Genomic DNA, 25,387 nt, shown 5'->3' with positions numbered 1-25,387 from the left:
ACAACCTGTTTTTCCCATGCCACTTTTATCAATTTCCACAGAATTCGCAGAACTCCTGAAGCACTCTTGTACACTCTGTACGGAACTCCATTAGGCCCTGGAGATGATGAAGCCCTTGCCTTTCTCACAGCCTGCTCTACCTCTTTCCACTTAGGTGCACAGACCTCCATTTGGTATTCTGGTGGGTTGATAGGTGGTATGTCTGATGGAATTGACATAGGCTCATGCCTTTTTGCATCTGTATGCGTGTCCTCCAAATATCTCTCTAGCTCAATCCTAGATGTTTTTAAAGTGCCATTCTTCTCACTGGTGAATAACTTCTTTACGAATTTGAATGGGTCTTTATAGAAATTAGCCCTCGCACGTTCCTTCTTTTTGTAGCGTGTCCGTAGGCGCTCAGCTCTGCGTAATGTTGCCAGCTTATCTTTTATGGCCCTTTGTAAGAGATTGAGTCCCTCCTTTTGACTTTGTTCTGCTCTTTTCCATTGCTTCCTCAGCTGTCTCCTTTCTCTAACTAACCCTTCAATTTTCTGCTGCCGTCTAGACATTCCAGGAGTAGTTTGTACTTTTTCCTTCCTTTTTTCCACACCAAACCTCTCACTTCCATATGCGTAAATGAGTCCCCAAATTTATCCAGCTTCTTTTCAACTGTACCAGTTAATCTTTCCAATGCAAAGCATAGATCTGTGTTTACCGTGTCCCATGCAGTTTTCTCACAAGCTATTGGCCATCTAACTCCAGGCCTATGCCCGTTGAGGTTCTTTTCTCTCTTATGCTGGTTAGCCTGACCGGGTTCACAAGTATGAATATGTTCATCACTAACTGTGCAAGCCCTCCTTTCGTCACTGACAGGGGTGCTGATATCCTGCAAGCTGTGGTTTGCTTCCTGTCGCTGGATTTCATTCGACTGACTTGACTGACTTCGTAAGAAGTTCTGATCAATGCGAGGCCCTTGTCCCTTCTCCCTCAAGCATTTCATTTTCCCTTGATGAACCTTCAAACCCCTAACCGTTGTCACCTTGCTCCAGCCACAGACACAAACTTGGAGTTCAATGACTTTACTTACTGCAGATCTTGAACTAGTCTTACTCTCCATACTCATATCCGTTTCCATTCCTAAGTCGTTAACCATGTTGTCCAACATTGAGTCATCTTCCGCCCCCGCTCTCGCAGACTCTAGGGGTATTTTTCTCTTTAATTTCTCAGAAGCCTTGGGCGGGTGTCTCCAGCATCCTGTAAACACGGAGCTGGATACTGCCGACAAGGGTAGCTAACCCTTACCAGCCCCATTGGGGTCTCTTTCCTCCTGTCAGCTGTCTCTCCAGGCTGTCACAAGGTCTTTCCCTGGTTGCCAGCAGCACTATTCACCGCAGTCACTGGATGTATCCAGATCTTCATGATTTCCATTACACGAGAGTAGATGTTAAAACTTCATGCTGATTTGTACTTGGCTTTCGCCAAGATAAGCAAAACTAAGACGTAGCTTTACAGTAAACTATGCTTCTCCATCCATTTACGCTTCTTTCCATAAGGTAGTGTGACTCCCCTTCTGTCCGGCGTTAACGGCAGCAGTGTACTTGGCGCGTTAGCGCACGCGACGGCTGCAACTACAGGACCAGCACGACAACCGTCTGGATTGAACCTAGTAGGGGACATCTCTAGGGTCTTCAAGTGGGCACCTTCCGTCCTCAGTGTTTCGTCGACTAGCCCACGACACCTCAAGAGGGCTCGACAGTGACTCTGGCGTCCCAGAGTCACCCCCCTCCGTCCCCCACTCAACTCAGCCCAGCTTACTGACCTCTACATCCCTCCTGCTGCTGAGACCTAACCACAATATCACAATCTCTCCGCGACCCAACCATACGCGCCAACCCGTTGACTAAGGCTGTCGAGCCCCACTGGTGCGTTAATATGCAGTTTCAGTGGACAACGGTTCCGTATGGCATACCACCCACCGCAAAACACAATATCTACCCAACCACCCGTCATTCACGCAATATCCACAGGAACGTATACAAACAAACCAACAGACTCTTCAAGTTTTCAAGAACTCTACGAAACCGTAGCGTGGCGGCCTGTACACAGCCAGCTAGAATCTTTCCGTCTCAACCACAGCCAGTTGCTGCTCCTTTCTGCTGCTTCAGATAAGTTCTTTACTGTGCGACGCAACTCTTGGCCACTGAATCCGACGTCTCTGAGGAACCGGGTTGTAGAGTGTGCCACAAAACCTCGACAACCCACTTCCACTGGATAAACCTGGACTCTCCATCCTCGCTGTTCTGCTTCAGTGGCCAGATGAGCATACCGCAGTTTCTTCCTCTCATATGCCTCATCTACCGCATCCTCCCATGGCACTGTTAACTCTATCAGTTGAACAATGCGTGCTGATCCAGACCACAAAACAATATCTGGTCGTAGGTTAGTGGTGGCAATCTCAGGTGGAAAAATAAGCCGTTGGTCAAGATCAGCCAGCATCTTCCAGTCCCTAGCAGCTTCCAGTTGTCCTGGGCGAGAATTGGTGTTAACACCTTTTCTTGGTGGTTGCTCGCCTGGGCGGAGGAATATTGTCTTCTGCGTGTAATGTTTTGCTAGAACAGGTGGCAACTTATTGGTCATGTTACGCTTGCCTTCTAATGCTAAAGCCAAACATCGCAGTACTTGGTCATGGCGCCAAGTAAACCGACCTTGGCTAAGAGCCACCTTACATCCTGTCAAAATGTGCCTTAATGTGGCAGGTGATGAACACAAAGGACAAGAGGGATCCTCTCCTACCCAGAGGTTTAGGTTCTGCGGTGATGGGAGAACATCATATGTTGACCTAATAAGGAAACTGATCCTACTCTCTTCCATTGACCAAAGGTCTTGCCAGCCCATCTTACGTTGTTCCACACTCTCCCATCTCATCCACTCTCCCTGCTTGGCCTGTGAAATGGCCTTTATACACCTCATCCTCTCCTCCTGCTGTCGCACCTCGTTGACTACCAGCTTCCTCCTTTGAGCTGGGCCTGCCTTGTGCCATTTAGGAGGAGCTAAACTGAGCCCAAAACCCCCTCTTCCATGCTGTACCTGTCCCACGATATCCCTAATTTGAAGGGCAGCCTTTGCCTCTACTACAGATTTCTTTGCTGACCACTTTCTACCAGTTTTTAAAACAGGGGCTGCCTCCCTTACACATTTGTCGCGTGACTCTACTAAGGTCATTTCCAGTCTGACCTTGGCACACTTGAACTCCTCGGTTAAAGCAGAGACTGGCAGCTGCAATATTCCTTTACTATAAAGTCCTACTCTGCTGAGGCAGCGTGGAACTCCCAACCATTTCCTGATGTATGAACTTACCAACGCTTCCAGCTTCTCCACTGTTGTCAAAGAAACCTCGTACACGGTCAGTGGCCACAGCAACCTCGGCAGTAGACCAAACTGAAAGCACCAGAGTTTTAGTTTACCAGGTAGAGCACAGCTGTTTATGCTCTTCAACCCTTCCACTGCTTGTCGTCTAACTTCTCCCACCCGAACTGTGTCCTTTAGATCCCCATCTTACCATCTCCCAAGACTCTTCACTGGCTTCTCAGAAACTGTTGGTATTGCCTCACCATTAATGAAGAATGTTTTATCTACTACCTTTCCTTTAACTATCGAGATGCTCCTTGATTTAGAGGGCTTAAATTTCATTCGTGCCCATTCAATATTATCTGTTAACTTCCCCAATAACCGATTAGTGCAGGCTACTGTTGTAGTCATGGTTGTCATGTCATCCATGTATGCTCTGATTGGTGGTAGTCGCATTCCAGAAGCCAAGCGCTCTCCTCCTACTACCCATCTTGATGCCCTCATGATTACTTCCATCGCCATGGTAAAAGCCAGTGGAGAAATGGTGCATCCTGCCATTATTCCAACCTCTAGGCATTGCCATGCAGTGCTGAATTTTGGAGTTGAGAAACTGAATTGCAAATCTCCAAAATAGGCTTTCACTAAATTTGTTATTGACATTGGTACTCTGAAAAAATCAAATGCTGCCCAAAGAAGCTCATGTGGCACTGAACCATATGCATTAGCCAAATCCAGGAATGTCACATGGAGCTCCTTCCTCTCCTTTTTAGCTGACTGAATTCGTTGCCAGATAACATTGATGTGTTCTAAGCATCCTGAGAACCCTGGAATACCCGCTTTTTGAACTGAGGTGTCAATGAAGCCATTCTTTAACAGGTAGGTGGACAATCTCTGGACAATAATGCTGAAGAAAATCTTACCCTCAACGTTTAATAGTGAAATAGGACGAAACTGACTGATGCTTGTAGCATCTTTTTCTTTAGGTATAAAGACTCCACCTGCTCTGCGCCATGCTCTAGGTACAACCTGTTTTTCCCATGCCACTTTTATCAATTTCCACAGAATTCGCAGAACTCCTGAAGCACTCTTGTACACTCTGTACGGAACTCCATTAGGCCCTGGAGATGATGAAGCCCTTGCCTTTCTCACAGCCTGCTCTACCTCTTTCCACTTAGGTGCACAGACCTCCATTTGGTATTCTGGTGGGTTGATAGGTGGTATGTCTGATGGAATTGATTATATTCTTTTGCTGTTCAACGATCTGAAAATTTGCACCAAACATGTTTTATTCCATCTTTATGGTTGGTCTTTGCCAGGCCTTTGAATTAATTACCCTCAGCCATATGGTATACTGCTCCCAGAAATAAAAACTGTTTTTATTGACTATGACTGTTTCATATTTATTCACATTTATCTGTACCTTACTCAACGCACTGCAATTGTACTGAGTGTTACAGGAAACAGGTGGTGCCACTTAGTGGAGCATCTCAGATGGATTAAAGCAGAGCACCTCATTTAAAGCCCACATTCATGCTCCCCTGTTACACATTTGTGAGCCCATCATGACTTTGACACAATTTTTATAGCAATGACCCCTCAGGGATGTAATTAGGGGAGCAAAAAGAAAATAATTAAGGAAATGTCTGTGGCTGATCCTCTGAAGAGACATCCTGATAACTACGGTAACGTCTTCACTAAGCTTGGCTCTGAAACAATAGAGTCTAATCTGGGCTTGTAAACTGGCCAAGAGTAAAAACACACGCTTGGGGGAAAAAGCTTCAAAGAACTGTTTTGGAATTTATCCAAATTCACAGATTATTTAGCAAGTACAATAGAGGAGGGGGAAAAACACTGTAAGCTCATTAAAAAAGAAAATGTCTGCTATTTAACAGGCTTTAGGGAGGATTTAACAGCACTATATCTTGTGCTTGAAAGTTTTGTGAGGAGATAGAGCAGTGTGAAGAAAGTGGGGGGTCTGTATCTCCGTTTCAGGGCTTGGCATCTCCGTGCGTGACATTCCATGTCTCCTGGTTCTCTTTAACATAAAAACATTCACTTTTGCAGAGTCACGCACCTCTGCTGGCTCCAAAGAAGCAACAGGAAGTTTCAAACACACTGGTGAATGGCCAACAGCTGCCTCATAGGTCAGCATTGATCCACACTTGCTCTCTCTCTCTTGCTCTCTCATTTGAACACTCTCAGTCAAAAAAATCTAAATGTCCTTGAGCAATGCTTGCTAATTTGCCATTTTAACAGTAAGATTTATGACTGAAGTGAAAGCTGCAGGAATCCCCCCACATGAGAATCACGACAGCAACTTAAAACCATCAGGCCAGGCATCAAAGACAGACCCCACAACGATTCAACATGATGAAATCTCCTCCATCTTTCTCACAAAAAAGAGACTGGCAAGTGATATCTGCCCCAGACATGTCAGGGGAAGCCAAAATATACATCTTGAGAGGCCAGCTGAGCATTTGCAAATAATTATGTAGCGTGAATATCAAGTCATTTGAACAATAGTACTCAAGTGTGTCAGAAATAGGCTACGTCATGAGTGGCCCATAGATTACTGCTGTCACTTGGCAATATCATTTACAAAAGAGTTTAACTGGACTGCTTCAGGAAGATTAAATTAAATGGAAATTTATAAACGCCTTTCTTTTTGAAGATGCACCATAGATACCCCATTTTGTCATGAGGTTATGAACTTGTTAGGATCCAATCATAATAAACATGGAAAGCACCAAATACGTTATAGTTTAAAAAAAATGATAATGATGTTGTGACAAATTAATTTTTTGTACTACACAATTATTTTATAAAAATACAACAAAAAAAAGTTTAACAAACATTTCAAATATTACAGTTAAGGAATTAAAATGGGGGGTTATATAAACCTATGCTTTAGTTAAATAGTTTTATATTTTATGTTTTCATCTTCAAAATGGTATTTTAATAAGATATTTCCCTTGGTTCATACAATACATGGTTGACCTTGTTCATAAGGTAAACTGTGGCTCACTCACAAGTGACAAGTACATGTGTGATGATGCCAAATGAGAATTTTCTTAACCCCTTCAGACCTGAATTATGTTACCAGTTTCTGAAAAATATAAAAGTACATTTTCCCAGCTCTTGATGCTTCTATAAATGAGACCAAATACAAAAATGACAAATTTCAATACTCTTTAATTGCAAAAAAATTTGTCCATCTCAATGGACGTCAGGTCAAAACAGTAGTACTTCAAAAAAAGTTACCAACATGAAATAAAATTATAAACATAACAATTGTTGGTCTATACTTTAAGCTTATAACATATTACCTTTTTTAACTTTAATTTAACATTTCAACTTTAATTTTGAGGTTTTTGTTTGACAGATTTCACATTGTTTGTAACAAACTAAATAAACCTAGGAATCAAGTCATGTAAGAGTCATTTCCTGTGTGCATCTCTGAAACAATTTCTCTGTGACACAAAGCAGTAGTGCACCTTGCACTTATCACAGAAGATGTGTGTTTTCCCAGAACAACCTTCCAATTTGCATCTTGTTGCTTCTTTTTTTGTATCATAATTTGGCAGGTGGTCAACCATATCTTTTTGGACTTCAAGAACTGGCCGCCATTCCCTTGCCCCTCTCTTTTGTCCAGCTTCATCATGTGGAGTTTGAGAGGTACTGGCTTCGTTAGAATTGCTTGGTCTCCCTCGTTTTTTTTAACCCTGTGGCTTCCCAGAACACACAAGCACTTCGGCCACATTCATTTTGAATTCAAGGAGATCCATGAATTTCTGTGGCTGAGTTCCTTTGTATTTATTGTCCCTGCGATACTCAAGCCAGCTATTCACTACAGCAACATCAAAAGCATGAGTAATCATGCGCAGTGGCCATTTGCGGGACTTGATATCAATCCTGTAAAGGCTGATTAGCTGATCAAGCTTGTCCACCCCTCCCATGCCCCCGTTGTATTTCTTCACAACCTCTGGACGCTTGACCTTCTCAAACTGCCTCTCTTTCTTATCCCACCTCTCAACTTCATCTTCATCTCCAACACCAACAAAGTTGGAGGCCAGTACAACAGAGCGGTTATCAAACCACTTCACTAGAACAACTTTTCCATCCCTACTTCTAACTTCATCATGGTTTCCCCGCGTTTTCTTAGACATTTCCTTGTCTGTCTTCAGTGGCGGATTTGCAAAGCGGCAAAGCCTTGCTGTTCCAGCAGCATGGATTTTCTTTTCTGCAAGAACTTCAAGGACATTGTAGGTGGTGAAATAGTTGTCAAAAAAGAGCTTGTGGTTGGGAGCCTGGATTCTCTGGCACAGGTGGAAGACAACAGAAGCTCCATGCCCTAGAACCTTTTTGCTTTGCTCAGAAAGCTCTGTTGTGGCACCTTGATAGATGAGGAAATCATAAGCAAGCCCACTTTTGCCACAGAGGAAATACACCTTCACTCCCCATGGTGAAGGTTTCCCTTTGATATACTGGAGCACAGAGAGTTTTCCTCTGAAAGGCACAATCTGCTCATCAATACAGAGATCTTCCTCCAGTTGTCGCTGCAGACAGCGTTTCCTTATGGACTCATAGATTGGTCTGACCTTGAAGAAAACATCAGTGTCTCCAGGAGGCCTTTCATGGTTGTTCACAACATGCAGGTTGGAGCGGAGTTGAAAAAAACGATCTCGAGACATGGTTTCCTTGAAAATTCCAATATTGATACTGGAGGACCAGTACATTCTCACTCTTGGAAGACGAAGAACTCCCATTGCCATATGTAGCCCGACAAGGACTTCAATCTCAGAAGCTGAGGCATGTTTATACCCCCTGACTCCATTTTGTTCTGCATATATGTTGGTCATTGTGCTCATCAGCTCAAACATCTGACTTGGAACATATTGCTTGAAGTAGCCGTGTGGTGTTAGTGGCTCAGGGGGGTCAGTGGTGGGACTTTCCCAGGTTGTTTCTACTGGGGTAAAGCGGGTGTGACGACGCCACTGAATATCACTCTTTTGTGTGATGTTTGTAAAAGGATCATCACCAAGTACTGGTTCTACATCTCCCTCATGCTCATAATCTTCTCTGTCTTCTTGATTCTGACTTTCCTCTGCCTCTGCCTCAATCTCAATTTCTTCCCCTACTACTGGTATTGGCTCATCTCTGTCCTCCCCTGAAATTATTACCAAAAACTGTCCCTTACAAACAACTTCATCATACAAATTTTATATTGTAAATTATTTTTACAGGACATAAATGACACTGTATATCCAATAAAACAATATTCAATACATTTAGGGTCATCTAATTGTGTGAAAAGTCTTAACTAACTAACTATCCCTAATTTTCATTCTACACTTAACAATTTTTGGAGATCTAGCATCATCTGCATTTCCATCTCCATCTTCCTCATCACTCCACATACAGTCAACATCTGAGCTATTTCCATCAGCTATGTGTTCAACCACTTCAAGAACTGTATATTCTGCATATTAAATAGTTCAAAAATGTATTAGTACTGTGATATAGATTTCTTTTTATATAAGACATTTCAATTAGCATTACTGGAAATGTGATTTCAGTAACAGGCTTTCGAACCCACTGTCCATTCTAATGGACAGACACATTTGAAAAAATCCTGATTTAAAACTTGCAATTCTACAAATGATTTTTAACTTTAATTAATAAGTTCAATCCTTCTATTTTACAGACAAACTATGAAATACTGACAAACATATACACAAATTTGAATAAAACCATAGAAAATGTTGCTTACTTCTGTGTTTGGAGTGAAGTGCTGCCATGCTTCTCTTCAATGAAGTGTGTTTTTTTTAAATTACCACATGCAGGGCTTTACTGCCATTTGATTGGATGACAAGCGTCCAATCTCATGGACTGCAGGCTTTAAACTAGGTGAAATGCTCCAGAAGTGAAAAAAAAAGGGCTGACATGTGATGTCCATTGTAATGGACGCAGGGTCTGAATGAGTTTAAGAAATGAAAAGAGAATATTCTTAAAGGGATAGTTCACCAAAAAGAAAAATTCTGTCATTAATTACTTTCCCTCATGTTGTTCCAAACTCGTAAGGGCCTGTTCACATATCGCGTCTTTTGCGCGCTCAAGTTCTATTTCAAATGTAGGCGCGCGGTATGCTCATAATGGAAGCGATGCGGTCGCAGTGCGACGCGCTCGTTTTTTCCAAGCGCGTCCGCGCCACATGAAGATAAAAATATCTCAACTTTTCAGAATCCCGCAAGCACACCATAGGTCACGTGACAAGAACCAACCACAGCAACGACAGACGCCTCCGGAGCGCAACCGCCCTAGCGCTTTGGAAAAAGGAGAACGCGGTGCGCCTAGTTTTCTACGCGTTTTTAGGCGCTATATGTGAATGGCGCCTATAAACACAGGGCCTGAATTTCGTTTTGGAAAATGGGGGGGGGGGAATCCCCCCTTTAGATGATTCTCATGGGGGGGATTTTTTTTGTTTGAGGGGGAGAAAGGGGGGGCATTTTTTCCAAACAAAATTATTACATTTATCTTGCCTAAATGTTTGCGCTCATTGCATTTTTACAATGGGGTAATATTGTTGTTAAGAATTTACACATCACAAGGAAGCTTGATTTAAATTGTTTAATTAAATTGAAAAAAGTAGCACAAATAAATACAATAGAATAAAGATACAAATAAAGACAATTAAAGAGAAAAGTTTTTGAATAGGTCTAACACTAGTATTCATATACAGATACTGAATAAAGTAATCAAATGGAAAATAACACTGGGTAGTATTTTAGTCCTGAATAAATTAAATACATAGGCTATTAATCCTGATTCCTTTAACTTAAAGCCATCTTTTGTTGTTTTGACAACAAAATTAATGACAGACACATATGGCTTCCGTCACTTTAAGAGCTAGTGCACGGATCCTGTGTTCATTATACTGGCATGCGTTTTATGCTTATTAAAGACAAAACCGACTATATTTAGAGTATAGCCTCACAAAGACCGAAATTGACAATTTTGCGTGTTAAAGCAATATAATCCGCGAAAAATAGTTACTAGCCAGCTGTTTTTGAGGCGGATGTTCTCACGCATCAAGCAGGTAAAGTTAAGCTTCTGTTTATGTTCCCTGATCAATGTTTATATGTGAATAAAAGCCTAAATGCAATCTGTTCATTATATAAAACGATGGTGTCTCTTCAGAAAATATGGACTAAACTGCTCGATTCATATGGACAACATATGGATCTCTTTATTAACTTTTTGAAATTTGTCAATGGATGGACATAAATCGCTGAGATTACATTTAAAATATCTTCATTTGTGTTTTAAAGATGAACGAAAGTCTTACAGGTTTGAAACAACATGAAGGTGAGTAATTAAAACATTTTGGGTAAGCTAACTCTTTTAGAAATGCTAATAAAAATGGCCCTTCAGTCTACGTAATGTGTATTAATTTAATTTAGAAACAATTTATCAATTTAGTAATTCTTTGATCGAATGAACCATAGCGTTTTTAGAAAGTTGATTATTAACATTATTAAGACCAGAATGTTGTCTATCAGGACGCTTAAGATTGCACAATTTCTTTGACATTTCTTTATGTAAAAAGAAAAATCCCACCCCCCGTCACATACTGTTGACCACAGTTTTATGAAACATTTAATCATTTAGCAGACGCTTTTATGCAAAGTAACTTACAAATAAGGAGAGCTAGGGTTGAGTTAGGCAGGTCATTCCACCAGCAGGGAACAGTCCCGGGTGAAAGCGATTATGTGCCTCTTTTGGATGGCACCACAAGGTGCCGTTCACTTGCAGAATGCAAGCTTCTGGATGGCACATAGGTCTGGAGTAATGAGTTTAGGTATGGGGTGCAGAGCCAGTAGTTGTTCTGTAGGCAAACATCAGTGCCTTGAATTTAATGCAAGTGGCAATTGGCAACCAGTGCAATTTTGCATAATGCAACAATGCAAAATTATCTTTTCAAACCAAACCACAATTCATAGATATCATTGAAATTTGTTGCACTCTTTGCAGTCTCCCACATCTATGAAGCTCTCTTATATTTGCACTTTATGTAAAAACTGTTACAGGATTCATAAATCTTAAAAACAAACAGAGCTCTCTGTCATAGCTGTCAAATCATAACTCAATTCAAGCATAAGCAGAGATGTTGGCAGTTCCTCGAGGATCAAATTACACAAAAAAGGCCTTTAGCCTTAATTCTTGCTGAACTGAAGTGAAAAAAAAATTTAAGATTTTCAAAATAGCAAATCCTTCTGTGTATCTAGCGAAAACAGCTTTAGTCATGCACTCTGGAGAGCAGGGAGTTAGTGTGGATGGTTCATCTCCTACAGTGAGTCAGGCCTTTACACAGAACTATGGCACTAAAGCTGAAGAAGGCCAGTCAATGCAGGCAGTGTTCAGCCTCGGACGGGCGCCATATCCGTAACCAGGCGGCCTCATACAAGCTTGTGTTTTCAAAGAGTTCTTTAGACTATGAGTGCAGATCCTGTTGGGCTTCGAGGTAAAAAAAAAAAAAAACTGATCGCAATATCATCATTTAAAATCTTAACGTTTAAATTTAGACTAATGCAAACACCAGGATAAACGACTTAAACTAATGCATAAACGCAGCAAGATGAGAATCCTCACAGTCTAAATGAGTGTGCTTCATGTCAAACAACCTAAAATGTTTAGGAACAATTCAGAGTTAAATGTAATTAGTGGTTATTGGGCAGATGGCATATATGCCTGGTAGCCTAATTTTACCATGGTGTATTGGCTGTGGCAGTCACACAGGAATCAACACGCTCGTTGGTTTTTGCAGCACTGTTATGCAAACGGACGATTGGGCCAGGACTTGCCCTCACCCACAGTAAATACAAGGCCTCCGCCTGCAGATCTGATTTCTGCAGAGAGGACTGTGGCAGTTTGCAGAGGTGGTGCGCTCAAAGCCACTTGTTGTTCGCACACATGCCTGTGTCGATACATATGTTCACCGGACATAGACCAAAAACGGACACACACACAGGCCACGCATTTTCCTTTGTATAGATAGAGCACCATGACTAATCTGGAACTTTGACCCCTCGTTATTAGGACAGTCCGGAGGATCTGAAAAACATTTCCAAGTGGCCCATTCCTCCTCTTGAATTCAAACCCTCAATGCCTTACTGACAAACCAAAGCTTGCAGAACCCCATTCACTGCAATGCTTGATTCCAAAGCTAAGCAAAGTACATAGCCTTCAAACCACGGAACGTTTCACTATAGCACTGTGAACTCTGTTTGCAGACTTCCACTAGCCAAGCACAAAAACAATAGTGTCTACTCATATTAGCTCTGTTCTAAACCTAGTGAGTGACCTCGCTGTCTACTGCCTACATGGGCCGCACCTGAAATGGAATTTCAATACAGTCAATGCAAGTGAAATGATTTGAATTATTTTAGTTGATAGATTTTAGTATCTTTTTAATATATGGCATACATTACCATACCAAAATTTGGGGTCAGATTTTTTTAAAATTAATACCTTCATTCAGCAAGGATGCATTAAATTGATTAAAAAAAATGACAGTACAATTTTTTATAATGTTACAAAAGATTTCTATTTCAAATAAATGCTGTTCTTTTAAACTTTCTATTCATTAAAGAATCCTGAAAAATATTAAGTAGTTTCAACTGTTTTCAACACTAACAATAAGAAATGTTTAAAATCAGCATATAAGAATGATTTCTGAAGGATCATGTGACATTAAAGACTGAAGTAATGGCTGCTGAAGATTTAGTTTTGTGATCACAGAAATTTATTTTTTAAATATATTAAAATAAATTGTATTATTTCACAATATTACTGTTTTTACTATATTTTTGATCAAATAAATGCAGCTTTGGTGAGCGTAAAAGACTTTTCAAAAATATGTAAAAATTCTTGAAAAAAATCAACCAGACTTGAACAGTAACGTTTAAATTCCTCTCATTTTTTCCAGCATTTTGGAATTTTGGCTGCATGAGACTTAAGACTTCATGAAAAAGAAGTTTCTTTGGAAGCAGCATTAAGTTGCCTACTTTGCCCATGATGCCTTCAAATGCTACCCAAAGAGGTTGCTCACTAGGTTTTGGAACAGCTATTATGTGCATCTTTTCTGGGGGAAAAAAGTTTTTAGAAAACATCCTGACCCAAGTATATTTGCATCTCATTATAGGATCGTCATCGCACTGCGTTGTACAGAAATCAGCATAGAAAGGACCCGACAACAGCAAAGGATCAGATGAGAAGCAGACGACTGCCTCCTAATTTTGAATGTCTGACAGATACCAAAGACAGATTGTGTGGCCTGATACAGTAACAAATAAACTTAAACAATGTGCCTCACATTATTTGAAAATATATATTGTATTTAGCAAATTTGTGTTAAAACCGAGTTTTTAATCGTTGCACTGAATGAATTATATTTATAACCAACATTTCTGTCGCTTTTTTCACTGAGCTCAAAAAGCAATGCATTCTTGGATTGTCTTCTCCATGAAGGATACATGAGATGCTGCCTTGTAATTTAGTTTAAAAAAGGTATCTTCAGGCAGTATAATTAAGCTACATAACTTTCAAACTGTCGGAACCGTACCTATGATGCCATAAAATGCTGCCTACAGAGGAAGCTCACTAGCTTTTTGCATGTGATCGAATGGCAACGATCCACTTATTAAAGTCAACATGAATGAAATGGCTTCTCAAACTAGTAAAAATGTAGGGCGGGATTTGATTTTGTCCATCGGGAATTAATTGGATCGTTGCATGGTTGTGGTTTAGTACTGCTGTGATCTTATGTGAGTGACAGGTTATTCCCCCTTCACGCAGAGAAAACATCATCAGAGAAGAGAAGTCGTCGCAAGATGGAGACGAAGTTATTTTGATTAAAGATTAGGGCATTTTTTTTAATAATGATGTGCACAGAAAAAGTATTTATAAGAAAAGAATTGTAATTTTGATTTTAAGGAGACTTTAACAATTATATTCAAGTTACATCCAGAGACCTGCTGGCTGTGTCTATTGTACCTGGGCATGGGTTGGTGAGAGTTTCCTGGGGCCGGCTGTCCGGTTGGGCTCCATCTGAATGTTTGGGCGGGCTGGCACTGTGGCTGTGGTCCTCCTTGGACATCTGTTCTGGAGCCAGGTGCCAGGCGACTAGAAATTACCCTGCAAAAGAAACACACAAAAGAAATCAAGGCTCAAGCCTGCGAACACACAGCTGTCCATGTTCTCACTATCACTTTTCCCTCCTATTGTTCGGCTCATGTCAGTGGGCCAAAGTACTACTTAAAAACACCAGCGGCTTGGGAAATAATGCTTGGCAGAAGAAGAAGAGATGGCACAATGAAGCAGAGAAACATGGTCAGAAACGATATGATGCGCCAAGATACTAATTTCATGAAACAAAGAAATAAAAGAGTCCGAGAAATAAACAATTTTGACACTCATACCATGGCATTCCTGTGGTGAACATGCTATTTCAAGAGTTTCTTTAATTAAAATGTCATGTTCTGAATGAATACATTTAATTTCTTAAATTAAGGTCATGTAGGCTACTTCAAGACATGATAAAGTTACTTCGTGACTACTAAAAACTCCACTAATACGAATAAGGATAATAATCTTGAAAGAATCACGACTCACGAGCAGCACACAGAATAACATGACTGTTGGTTTTCATGCTGTGGTTTGTCTGTGGCGAGTCTCTGCACGCTCCTGCTAAAACTCACTCAAACCTGTTGAACGTGTCCACAGTTCACTTTATAGACAAAACTGAGAAATATGTCAAGCAAAACAGTCCAAATGTCTTACCTGCGATGGTCACTCGGTAAAAGTGTGGTTTCAGTGATGCATCTTTTAGTGCTCGCGCAAAACAAACTTTCAAGAGTCCCGTTTCGCGGGGGAAAGTATTTTCTTTCTCTTCATGTATCTCTCTCTCTTCAAATTTTTGAGTTGCTTTATTGTTTACATTAAAGTTGACACTCGTTATTCCTCATTTGTTAATCTCGACCGTTATCTCCAGCGTTGAATAAACGAAGAGAGTTATAATCGTCTTCAAACTCTCCCAGAGCCAAGAAACTTGACAGAAAACATAGTAAAGTGGAGTCTTATTTTTTCACTGTACTAAAGGAAGACCAGAAATAACCCGTTATGAAAAGTTTTTTTTTCCTCTCAAATCCTGCACATGTCCAGTAATAATGAAAGTTGTTGAGGTCGCTCTTCAGTGTTTTCACCTCGCGCGCTGTCGCTCAGGCTCAGGACTCTCGTGCAGAAGGAGCAGCAGTCGCGCACTCAGCTCGAGACTGTTCGACAGGAAATGACATTGAGGGCTGATTACTCCTTGCAGGCAAGATGCCTGTACTCTACAATTACACTGATTACACTCTCTCCAGGACCACATAATATACAAAAGCATGTAAACAGAAATCAGAATAATATAATATAATATTTAATTATACATATATAATTTTTAATATATACATACGTACACACATTGTATCAATATGTATTGCATGAGGCTTATTCATTTCACTTTTGGTGTGAAAGGGCCTTTACAGTTGCCAAAAATATTACTTTTATTTATTTTTTTCTTATAAAAAAAAAAAGCAAGCTCAGCCCATGTGAGAAAAAGTAACCCAAAAGAAACATAACACATTATTACTCTCCACAAAAAGTAACGCAATTAGTTACTTTTTTAGGGAGTAATGCAATATTGTAAACTTAAAAGTAACTTTCCCTAACACTGGTTTTAAAGGTCAGCATAGTCCATTGTTCAGTTGACATATTGTTATGAAAGCCTGAAGGCACAGAACAGATACAAATCATAAGTACAACTGAGATAGAAGTTTTAAATCAGTGGCCCATGTGCCATCTCTGCAAGTGAAGGTTTTTTTTTTTTTTTTTTTTGCACAGGGGGCAGGAATGATTTTACGCATTCCAATTTATATTAATTTGTGTCCGTGTCAGGCCTGAATTCCATGTTTATGGTTCTTCTCTCTCTCTCTCTCTCTCTCTCTCTCTCTCTCTCTCTCTCTCTCTCTCTCTCTCTCTCTCTCTCTCTCTCTCTCTCTCTCTCTCTCTCTCTCTCTCTCTCTCTCATCTCTCTCTCTCTCTCTCTCTCTCTCTCTCTCTCTCTCTCTCTCTCTCTCTCTCTCTCTCTCTCTCTCTCTCTCTCTCTCTCTCTCTCTCTCTCTCTCTCTCTCAGCAGCTTACGGCAAATGCTTTGCACGTGTAAAGGGAATATACACGTTGATACACTCCAATTGTGCATTTTGCTGACTTGAGCTCTGTGTATGTGTCATACAAACTGAGATGATGGAATCAATTAAATGTTGATGACTGAGTAAGGTGTAATGTCCACACCCTCAGCCACTACTAAATCCAAAATGACACTCATTGCAAATAACATAGCACTCCCAAAACAGCGTCAGACACTCATTATCCTCTGCCAATGTTTGTTGACCAGTCCGGTAGTATGATATTCAACCCTTCAGGTTTGTGTCTTGGTAATTAACCTGACATTTACCAGGTGCCACTCTGCTTAGTTTCTTCTCTCTATGGCCTAAGGTTGCTGTGGTCCTGAAGGCCTTAATCTACTGCATGGTTCCATGGAGACATGAGATTTTATGCTTTGCATGCTTAAATGTGGCCCAGATATGGTCTAACAGTGCTTGGCCAAGTATGAATTGTTAAAGGGATAGCTCAGCCAAAAAAATTAATTTCTCTGATCGGTTTTGACTTTCAAAAGAAGATATTTTGAAAAATGTCCATAGAGTGAAAGTCAGTGGGGTTCATCAGTGTTGTTTTGGACCCCATTGCCTTTCATTATTCGGAAAAAAATATTCAGTGTTCTGTAAAAGAAAGAAAGTCATAGAGATACAGGTTTTGAATGTCATGAGGGTGAGTAAATAATGACAGAATTTTCTATTTTTGGTGAACTATTCCTTTAAAGGGTTAGTTCACCCCAAAAATAAAAATAAACAATGTCATTATTTAATCACCCTCATGTCGTTCCAAACCCATAAGACATCCATTCATCTTCGGAACACAAATGAAGATGTTTTTAATGAAATCTGAGAGATTTCTGTTCCTCCATTGACAGCCTACACAGCTACCACTTTCAAGCACAGACATCATTAAAGTAATCCATGCGACTCACCTCATTTTGCCACTTTATACACAAAATATTAATTTCCAATGGTAGTTGCGTAGGCTGTCAATGGAGGGACAAAAAGCACAGATTTCATTAAAAAGATCTTCATTTGTGTTCTGAAGATGAACGAAAGTCTTACGGGTTTGGAACGACGTGAGGTTGAGTAATAACAGAATTTTCATTTTTGGGTGACCTATCCCTTTAAGTGCTTGACTAATGCATAATTCCATGATTATAGGTTATTGTACATAATAACCATATCTAGGTCAACTGCTGGAACCTGGATAAAAACTGAAGTGCTGACTAAGTAAATGACTTCCCATAATATTTTGTAGTGATTCATCAAATAATCTTAAAGCAGTCTGATATGTCCAAGTGTTGGTATTGGCCCAAACAATTTGTGATAAGATGTTATCGATAAGAAGATAATGTGTTATGGTTTATGAAAGTTTTCATGTTACAAAAAAATTACAGTAGCATGGTTAATGCTAATTTACGAGAACCTCTCCAAGATAACAGTAAGAAACATCGAGTCGCACATTCCTCATGTCCAACAGTGTTTTTCTCTTGGATGTTATTTTAAACGTTTGACACTGATTGTTTGTAGCGGAATTGAACATTTTGGCACGGTCGGTGAAGGAGAGAGGGATGAAAATGTGTTTCTAATCACTCACAAAGATGCCTTTGTTCTCCTGTCCGTGGCCTTCTGTAAGCCAGCGGTCTGGGCTGAGGTATTCTGTCAGAGCCATCTTAATTAGACTCATTATGTAGCATTGGAGGGTGCAGGATATACTTAAATGAGTGTTTATGTGATTTATCATTTATCTAGGTGGATAAGTGGTGCGGATGGCGTATTTTGACACTCAGTAGTAGGTCATTGTGTAAACAGTATCAGTCAGTCTTGAAACTCAGAAAGTACCTGAGTTTACTGCTGTTTCAACAGAAGACAACACATTTTTCCAAAACCTTTACCAAACTGAGTGGCCAGTGTAAGTTTCCTGCCTGTCAAACTCTGGGAGAGAATCTCAAAATACTTTAATCAAATAAAAATCGAACTTTCCCGAAAGCGACCACTTTTTCCACCTTTTCTCTCAATATTGCAGCACCACCTCTTCAAAACGGGGTCCTGTGCGTTTTAAAGATAAGCTTTCAGGGCAGATTTCAAACGAAACGCAGAGGGGGAAAAAAAAATCAGAGAACCTGATCCCGGTCTAAATGGGTTGGAATAACACTCTCCACCCTGTCTGTATGTCAGTGAGAGATTTTCTCAGAAGACTGAAAGGGCTCTCTGACTGGGCCTGTCCTGTTATTTTCTTTTTCTTTTTTTCATTCTGTCCCATTCATCTTTTGGCTGGTTTATTTACCCCTCCTGGTGGACAGAGCCTGTAACACAACAACAAGACTATCACATGGACACACTTCTGTAGAGTTTGAACACATGACTATTAATGTTGTCAGCCTGCTGGTCAGAACAAACCTGATGCAATGCCACACTCTCAGTCTGAGACTGCAGAGCTAGTAGACAACAATGCATAAGCAACAGCAAAAATCTTTTTTATGCTAGTCAGTTTATGCTAGTCATAATGTTTTTTGTTTTTTTAAGATTCAGCACTATTTCTAGGTCAAATAAGTACATTAGTGTCTACAGCTTACTCTGCAAAGTTTAAAGTAAGTAAGAGAAGGTTTGTGCTCATATTAAATATGGACAATAAATGATACAATCAAGCGATTAGCTGGATGCCATTACACAAAGAGGTCATTGCAGGCATTAGCCTATTACTCAACGTATAGATGAAGCACATAAAGACACAACCACTTAAGTTTTTTTTTTAATATCATCAAATGGACAGGGCCATGATGTTCCCATTCCTAAGTTAGTTGGAAAGGCAAGTGCTCTGTATACATTCCACTTCCTTGAAGTTGAGTTCCCTGCTTTCTGGTTCAATCACCCACTTTACACCAAAGTCAATGTGCCCAAGTGTCACATGCATTTTGGATGATTTAGGGGAAGCCACCTCCCTTGCTTGCTCTTAATTGAGAGCACATTTTGTACACCTCACACAACGTTTTGTAGATGTGTCTGTATGTATGTGTGTGTGTTATAGAGAAACACCATACGCACAAGCTCCCAAAGCGATTTACTTGCCATAAATTAAAATGTGTCAGTCTACTGTACTGAACATAATAAATCCAATAATATATTTGTTAATTGGATATTTCAGTGGGAATTTCCTTTTGGTCTTTTTAAAATAAAAAGGAGGATATTTTCATTAAACAATACTGTGGATAATAATTATTAATAATAATAATAATAATATAATACTTTAAGGGATAGTTCACCCAAAAATGTTTTACTCGCCCTCAATTATTCCAAACTAAGTTTGGAATATGGGGTCCATCAACTCTTAGGTTACCAACATTCTTCAAAAAATCTTCTTTTGTGTTCAGCAAATCTTCTTTTGTGTTCAGGGTGAGTTAATGACAGGATTTTCATTTTTGAACAAACTAACGCTTTAATGTAAACATCAGTGCATTTATGTTGTAAAAAACAAACAAAAACAAAATTCCTTTGTGACCTAATTCATGAATCAGAGGGTTATTTACAAAACCACATTAATATGTTAATTTTAATTAAAGTGTTAATAAAAATAGAAAGGAACTTACAATGCACAGCCTTAGACAGTGTAATAAGTATTTTTATTGCATTTTATAATGCCATTGTCAATAATTAGTACAGATTACATGCAACTAGACCTACTGTACAGTTTTTTATTGTCTGCATGAACAGACACAAGAAGATTCAGGTTACAAATACACAGATATATGTGTTTTTTTATACAGCATGAAGAAAAACGGCAGTGACTGGCATAAACATGGTCACCGGGGGTTAGAATGACAAAGGTGGATGGCTAGTTGCCTTTTTTTTTTTAATTTCTATACCATTTCAAAAGCCACCACCTATTCTTCCCCCAAGTCTCATCTGAAAAAGCAAAACAAATGTAAAAAACAAAAAAAAAGAGAAGTAAACAAGTTAAAATGAAACTAAAGTACATAGAAGTCACTGCTGAAAATGTACACACATTCGTAAAAATACAATGAGAGGAGAGTCGAAGTGGTAGTTCCATTTGATTGGCCGAAGAAGTTAATACCATCAGGCAAAAGCTCCCCTGTAGGGGTCCTTTACTTAGAGAGCGGCATCTCAAAGCTATTCATAACCGGGCAATGGAGCTCTGGGTTGTAGGGTGGATAACCGTGAAATGTAAAATACCGCTGTCACCTACGCCAGCCATTAGTTTGGTTACAGTTGTGGCAAGACTTGATCGATTTGGAATACAAACGTCTATCCACAATCCCTTTGGTGGTCACTGCATTTCTAAAAGCCTTTTCACAATCTTATTTGGTATGCTACTGTGGAAAAGCCACACCAAGTTCACAGCGAATGGCAAACAGTGGTCGAAAATAGCCTGCATGACATCATGTGCCATGAGGGTGCAGAAAAGTCGGAAAATATAAGGAAGACGCTCTCAATCGACATAATCACCCAGTTATGCTGAAGAGAGCCAATCCATGCACATTCTCAGACTTTCTGTACAGATCTGGAGCGCTATTGCCTTATGAGAGACAGCTTTGAGTGCTCATGGTAAATATGAGTTGACTTTAAAGGGAGTCTGTACACATATTGGCACCTAAAGGACCAATAATTAACAAAAAAACACCTTAAAGTTGCTCTTTCTTATAAGCAAGAGAGGGCTACACATTTTTTCTACAATGTTTTTTTTTTCTCTTTCACTGTTTTTCTGAAGTTTTGGTCCTGTCTTCTGAGAAAAGTCCTTCTGAGGTATCATTACACAATGAGTTCAACTTTTTAGTTTGTTTTCTCTCTTTTTTCCTTAAAAATGCATAAATGCACTACAGAGACAAAAAGTATCAAAATAGACCTAGCTAAGATAAATATACAAACAGGTGTGTTACCTAAACCACTTATCTAACTCTTAATCTGTCTTTTTTCGAGAGATAATACACAAAAAAAAAAAAAAAAAAAAAGAATCATCGTCCCAGACGTTTTATGACAGAAAAACTGGGGGAGGGGGGAGGGGGAAAGGAAAACAAAATTGAACCATGATACCTGCAGCACATAATATGATAAATACATACACTTTTAGCATAAGCAATACAGTATAGGAATTCTGAGCTCAAAACTTTACAATAGCTAAAAAACAGGTGCGGAAAAATAAAAGCCAAAAGAAAACAAGTAAATGAAACACGAAAAAGAGGGAATGCCCTTGAGAGCAGCTAAGCCGAACGGTAATATACAATAATACATCATTACAACTCGCGTAAAAGTAACAAAGGAGTCATGGCGATCACCACTGATGTGTTTCAGTCCACATCTTACAAAACAGCTTTGTTTACACATGTACCTTAAAGCACAACTGTAGTCCATTTCGTGAATGCAGCAATTCATTTGTGAGAGTTTTTCAATTCCTCCGCAATCCTCAGTTCTTGTAGCACAAGCTTGATGCTTCTCTTTGGATATTTTGGTTTCGTCGTGCGATAAAAATAAAGGCCTGTTTTACTAGGAGCGTGATGATCTCTCTGGGATGGTGTGTGTGTGTGTGTGTGCTATTTTCTCCACAGCCGTCACGAAGCTACACTTTGCATTAATTGGGAAGCGGGGTCCGTGCAAGAGTGGCCTGCGTTAATGCATTCTGCCTATCATCATTTCTGACACCCAACTGACTGGCCCATTGAGTACGCTCTAATGACCGGCCAGCTCGATGGCTCTCATTGGCCTGGCCTCTCATTATGCATGTGGAATTAAAACACACAATTAAGCCTCCACACAGAGGACCTGTACATAGACACTATGCTAATAGATCACTTAAAGTGGGGAATATGTGATTTGGAGTAGACCCTTTTAAATATGTTGACGACTTAATGCTTCATACTTAACAGAACTCAGCATTTTTTTTTCCAGGAGGGGGTGGAGAGGTAGTCGTCTTTTTTCCCCGTTGTGTCTCGTTTATTTGTTTCCATTCATGCTAATAAATTTGGAATCGAGAGGAATCGAAAAGCTACGTTCACAGCTATGCAACAAGAATCATATTTTGGTTTTTCCGACAACGCACGTTTTTTTTATTATTATTATTTTGTGTATGAATGAAAAACTAGAAGGGATTTAAACCTTTTGAATGACTACAGGTGACTTTCATTGGCCTATCTATTTTGTGAATCGTTTTCAAAAGGAGGTAGCATTATTTTTGGTTTTATTTCTTTGTAGGTGTTTCGAAGGTGTGTATTAAATGAATACACAGGTCTCGCGTGACCAGGTACGTCAAAGATCCTCCAACATAAAAAAAGTTGAAAAGAATTACTTGAACAGTACTTAAAATAATTCCTGTTGTGTTTTGAAACGATCTGAGTCCCTATCAGCCATCCCTTATTAGTGTGGTAAATAATACTGTTCAACAGGCAGGGTAAGCACAGCAAGCAAGTGCTTGCCTGCTTTTTTTTGGTTTTCGTTGAACTGCGTTTTATTGTGAAATACTGGTAATTGAAGTAAACCATAATGCTGAGTAATTGCTGCTGGATTCTAGAGTCACAAAGTACATCAACTGTTATTCAAGTGCCATTTGCATGTAAAGTCCTTTGCAATCTTAGACGGTGAAGACTGCGTTCTCAACACTGCAATCGCCTGAGCATAAGATGGGGTAGAGAGCTTCCTTTCTCAGATCGTAAGTGCTTTGTACATTAACTAAGGAACTGCAAGAGGCTTGTTAATACTGCTTTTTTTTGCTTTTTGTTTCCTTTTCGGTTTGTTTTTTGGCCTTTAAACATATGTAGTGTTAAGAACTCATTAGGTTAACTTATATTAAAACAGTTCTCTCCTTTTTTAAACAACAACAAAAAATTTGCATTTTACACTTTGGTTTTTGGAATGCTCTGTAGTGTCAGTGAGTCAAAAAAACAAATGATTTAACTGAAAAAAAAAGGATAAATTAAATATTCAAATGACGTGTTTGTGTTCTTTTGGCCAGTTCTCTAAGAAGAAGAAATGATAAATAAAAAAAAAAGTTTTTTTTTTTTTTTTTTTGGTTTACTAAATATCTCTTTGGTTACCTGTAACAAAAGTAAAATGGGGAAAAAACTAAAAAAGCAACATATATTAAATTAAAACTCGAAATTTGGCATGGCACTACTGAGAAAAGTTTTTTTTATAGTTCAGTGAAAGCAAAATCTCACATGCTAATCAGACACTTTCTACTCACACAGTGAATTGCAAATAACTTTTATATATCTAGTAACTATAGAACTTTGAACTGATAATGAGAGAGTCACTATATTGGTTAGCCACAGTACAAATCCCCTTTGTAATAACAGCGAGAGGGGGCAAACACTGTGGTCTGAGGTATTCCGTGACCGTGTTATCTTTTACGTTAAAGCAATATTTTGTATCGCAGCTGATATCAACTGGATACTACAGAAAACTCTGAAACGAACGAAGGAAATGCCGCAAATCTGGGAAAATAAGATAAAAAATTTCGAAATAAAAAAAAAATGAAGCAAATTTGTGAAAAAAAGAGAGATATGAGTGCCTGTAAAGTTTTTCATGATCTTACAGGGAGCCCTGCAATGCGTATTCCACCTCTTTAGTTTCAGCTTCTCTCTGCTATAGAAATGTTTGAGTGGTTTTGTTGGTATTTAACGTTAGATTTCATCTGTGGTTCTGTTTCGGAAGTTTTCACTTAACGCTAAGTGCTATCCTCATTTACGTATGATCTAACGTTAGGATAAGTTTTTTGGGGGTGGAGTTTGTAGAATAAGGATTTTGGAACTTCTCTCCCAAACGTAACCCCTATTTGGAATGATGATTTAACAAAACAAAACAAAACAATCATTAACAGAAGACATATAATAGTTGAATTACATCACAATGAAAAATGTTGATCCTTAAAGAAATAAATGACTATGAAAGTAAAACGAAATCGAAAGCTACTGCACACATATTATAATCAACAATACAGTCAATAAAGTCTCTGAGCCGGTCCTCCACAAGCCTCATGTCAGTCTGGCTGTCATAACAGCACCACAGGAGAACAACAGAAAAAAGTTCCTTTTCCTGAAATATGCCTTTTTTGGGGGTAGCAACATTTTCTACGTTTAGTCTGACAAAGAGTGAGGGGGAAAAGCACGTTCTGGCAGATTCTTGTGGATACCATCAGATGAAGATAAGGACAGCGCAAGCATCTGCGGAGGCTAACACACTGCCTCGAGACAGAATGTGTCCCCTGTTTCTCCAGTCCAGTCATGTAAGGGAGACGAAAAAAGAAAAAAGAAACAAAGGAGTTGGTCAGGTGGCCAGGGATGCCGTTGCCAGTCTATCAGCTTGTATTGTTTCAGTCTTTGCCTTTGTCAAGAGTGGTGAATTTATCTGTGTGACCGCAAAGTCACTGAGTCTTACAGCATCCCCTTTGAATGAGTACAAAAATCCGGTTGAAAGCGGAAGTCATTCCGAAGATGTGTGTTCGGCATCTTTTTCCTCTCTAGTCAGGCATGTGAACATCTTTCTGAGGTAAATCACCGCTGTGTATTTATCCCATAGAAAAACAGTGTTCTCAGGCCCAAGGAACATAAAAATTAAAGCTAAAAAGACTTAAAATAGAGAAACCTCAAGTGACTTCTGGGGGAAAAAAATGACTAAGTGTGTATACTGACGTCAGTTGTCCCTCAGTAGCTTTAGATACGCTGGTCCATACTTCTATCAGACCATGTTTCAAACACAGGAGGACATAAACGCACTTGCTCAAAGGGCCATTTCGAGGGTACTGACTCTGAGGAAACAAAAAAATCAAGGGGGGGGGGGGGGGGGGGGGACGTGTG

At 39.6% G+C, this 25,387-nt stretch overlaps 1 protein-coding gene across 2 annotated transcripts in view; it reads right to left on the bottom strand.

Moving 5' to 3' along the window:
- mdfi (MyoD family inhibitor) overlaps window positions 1-15,634 on the bottom strand; it is a 47,252-nt gene extending 31,618 nt beyond the window's left edge. The window contains exons 1-2 of one of the 2 annotated variants that reach the window (XM_056234134.1): window positions 15,166-15,634; window positions 14,380-14,520 (exon numbers count right to left, since the gene is read on the bottom strand). In XM_056234134.1, the coding sequence (XP_056090109.1) occupies window positions 14,380-14,482 (103 nt within the window). In that variant the 5' untranslated portion in view covers window positions 14,483-14,520; window positions 15,166-15,634. The remainder of the gene's footprint in view (window positions 1-14,379; window positions 14,521-15,165) is intronic. The other variant, XM_056234133.1, reaches the window with a different exon arrangement.
- Window positions 15,635-25,387: the final 9,753 nt, after the last annotated feature.

The sequence above is a fragment of the Rhinichthys klamathensis genome, unplaced genomic scaffold (assembly GCF_029890125.1).
Source record: "Rhinichthys klamathensis goyatoka isolate OS25496 unplaced genomic scaffold, OSU_Roscu_1.1 h1tg000390l_1, whole genome shotgun sequence".
NCBI lineage: Eukaryota > Metazoa > Chordata > Actinopteri > Cypriniformes > Leuciscidae > Rhinichthys > Rhinichthys klamathensis.
This window is presented reverse-complemented; position numbering and strand designations above follow the sequence as displayed.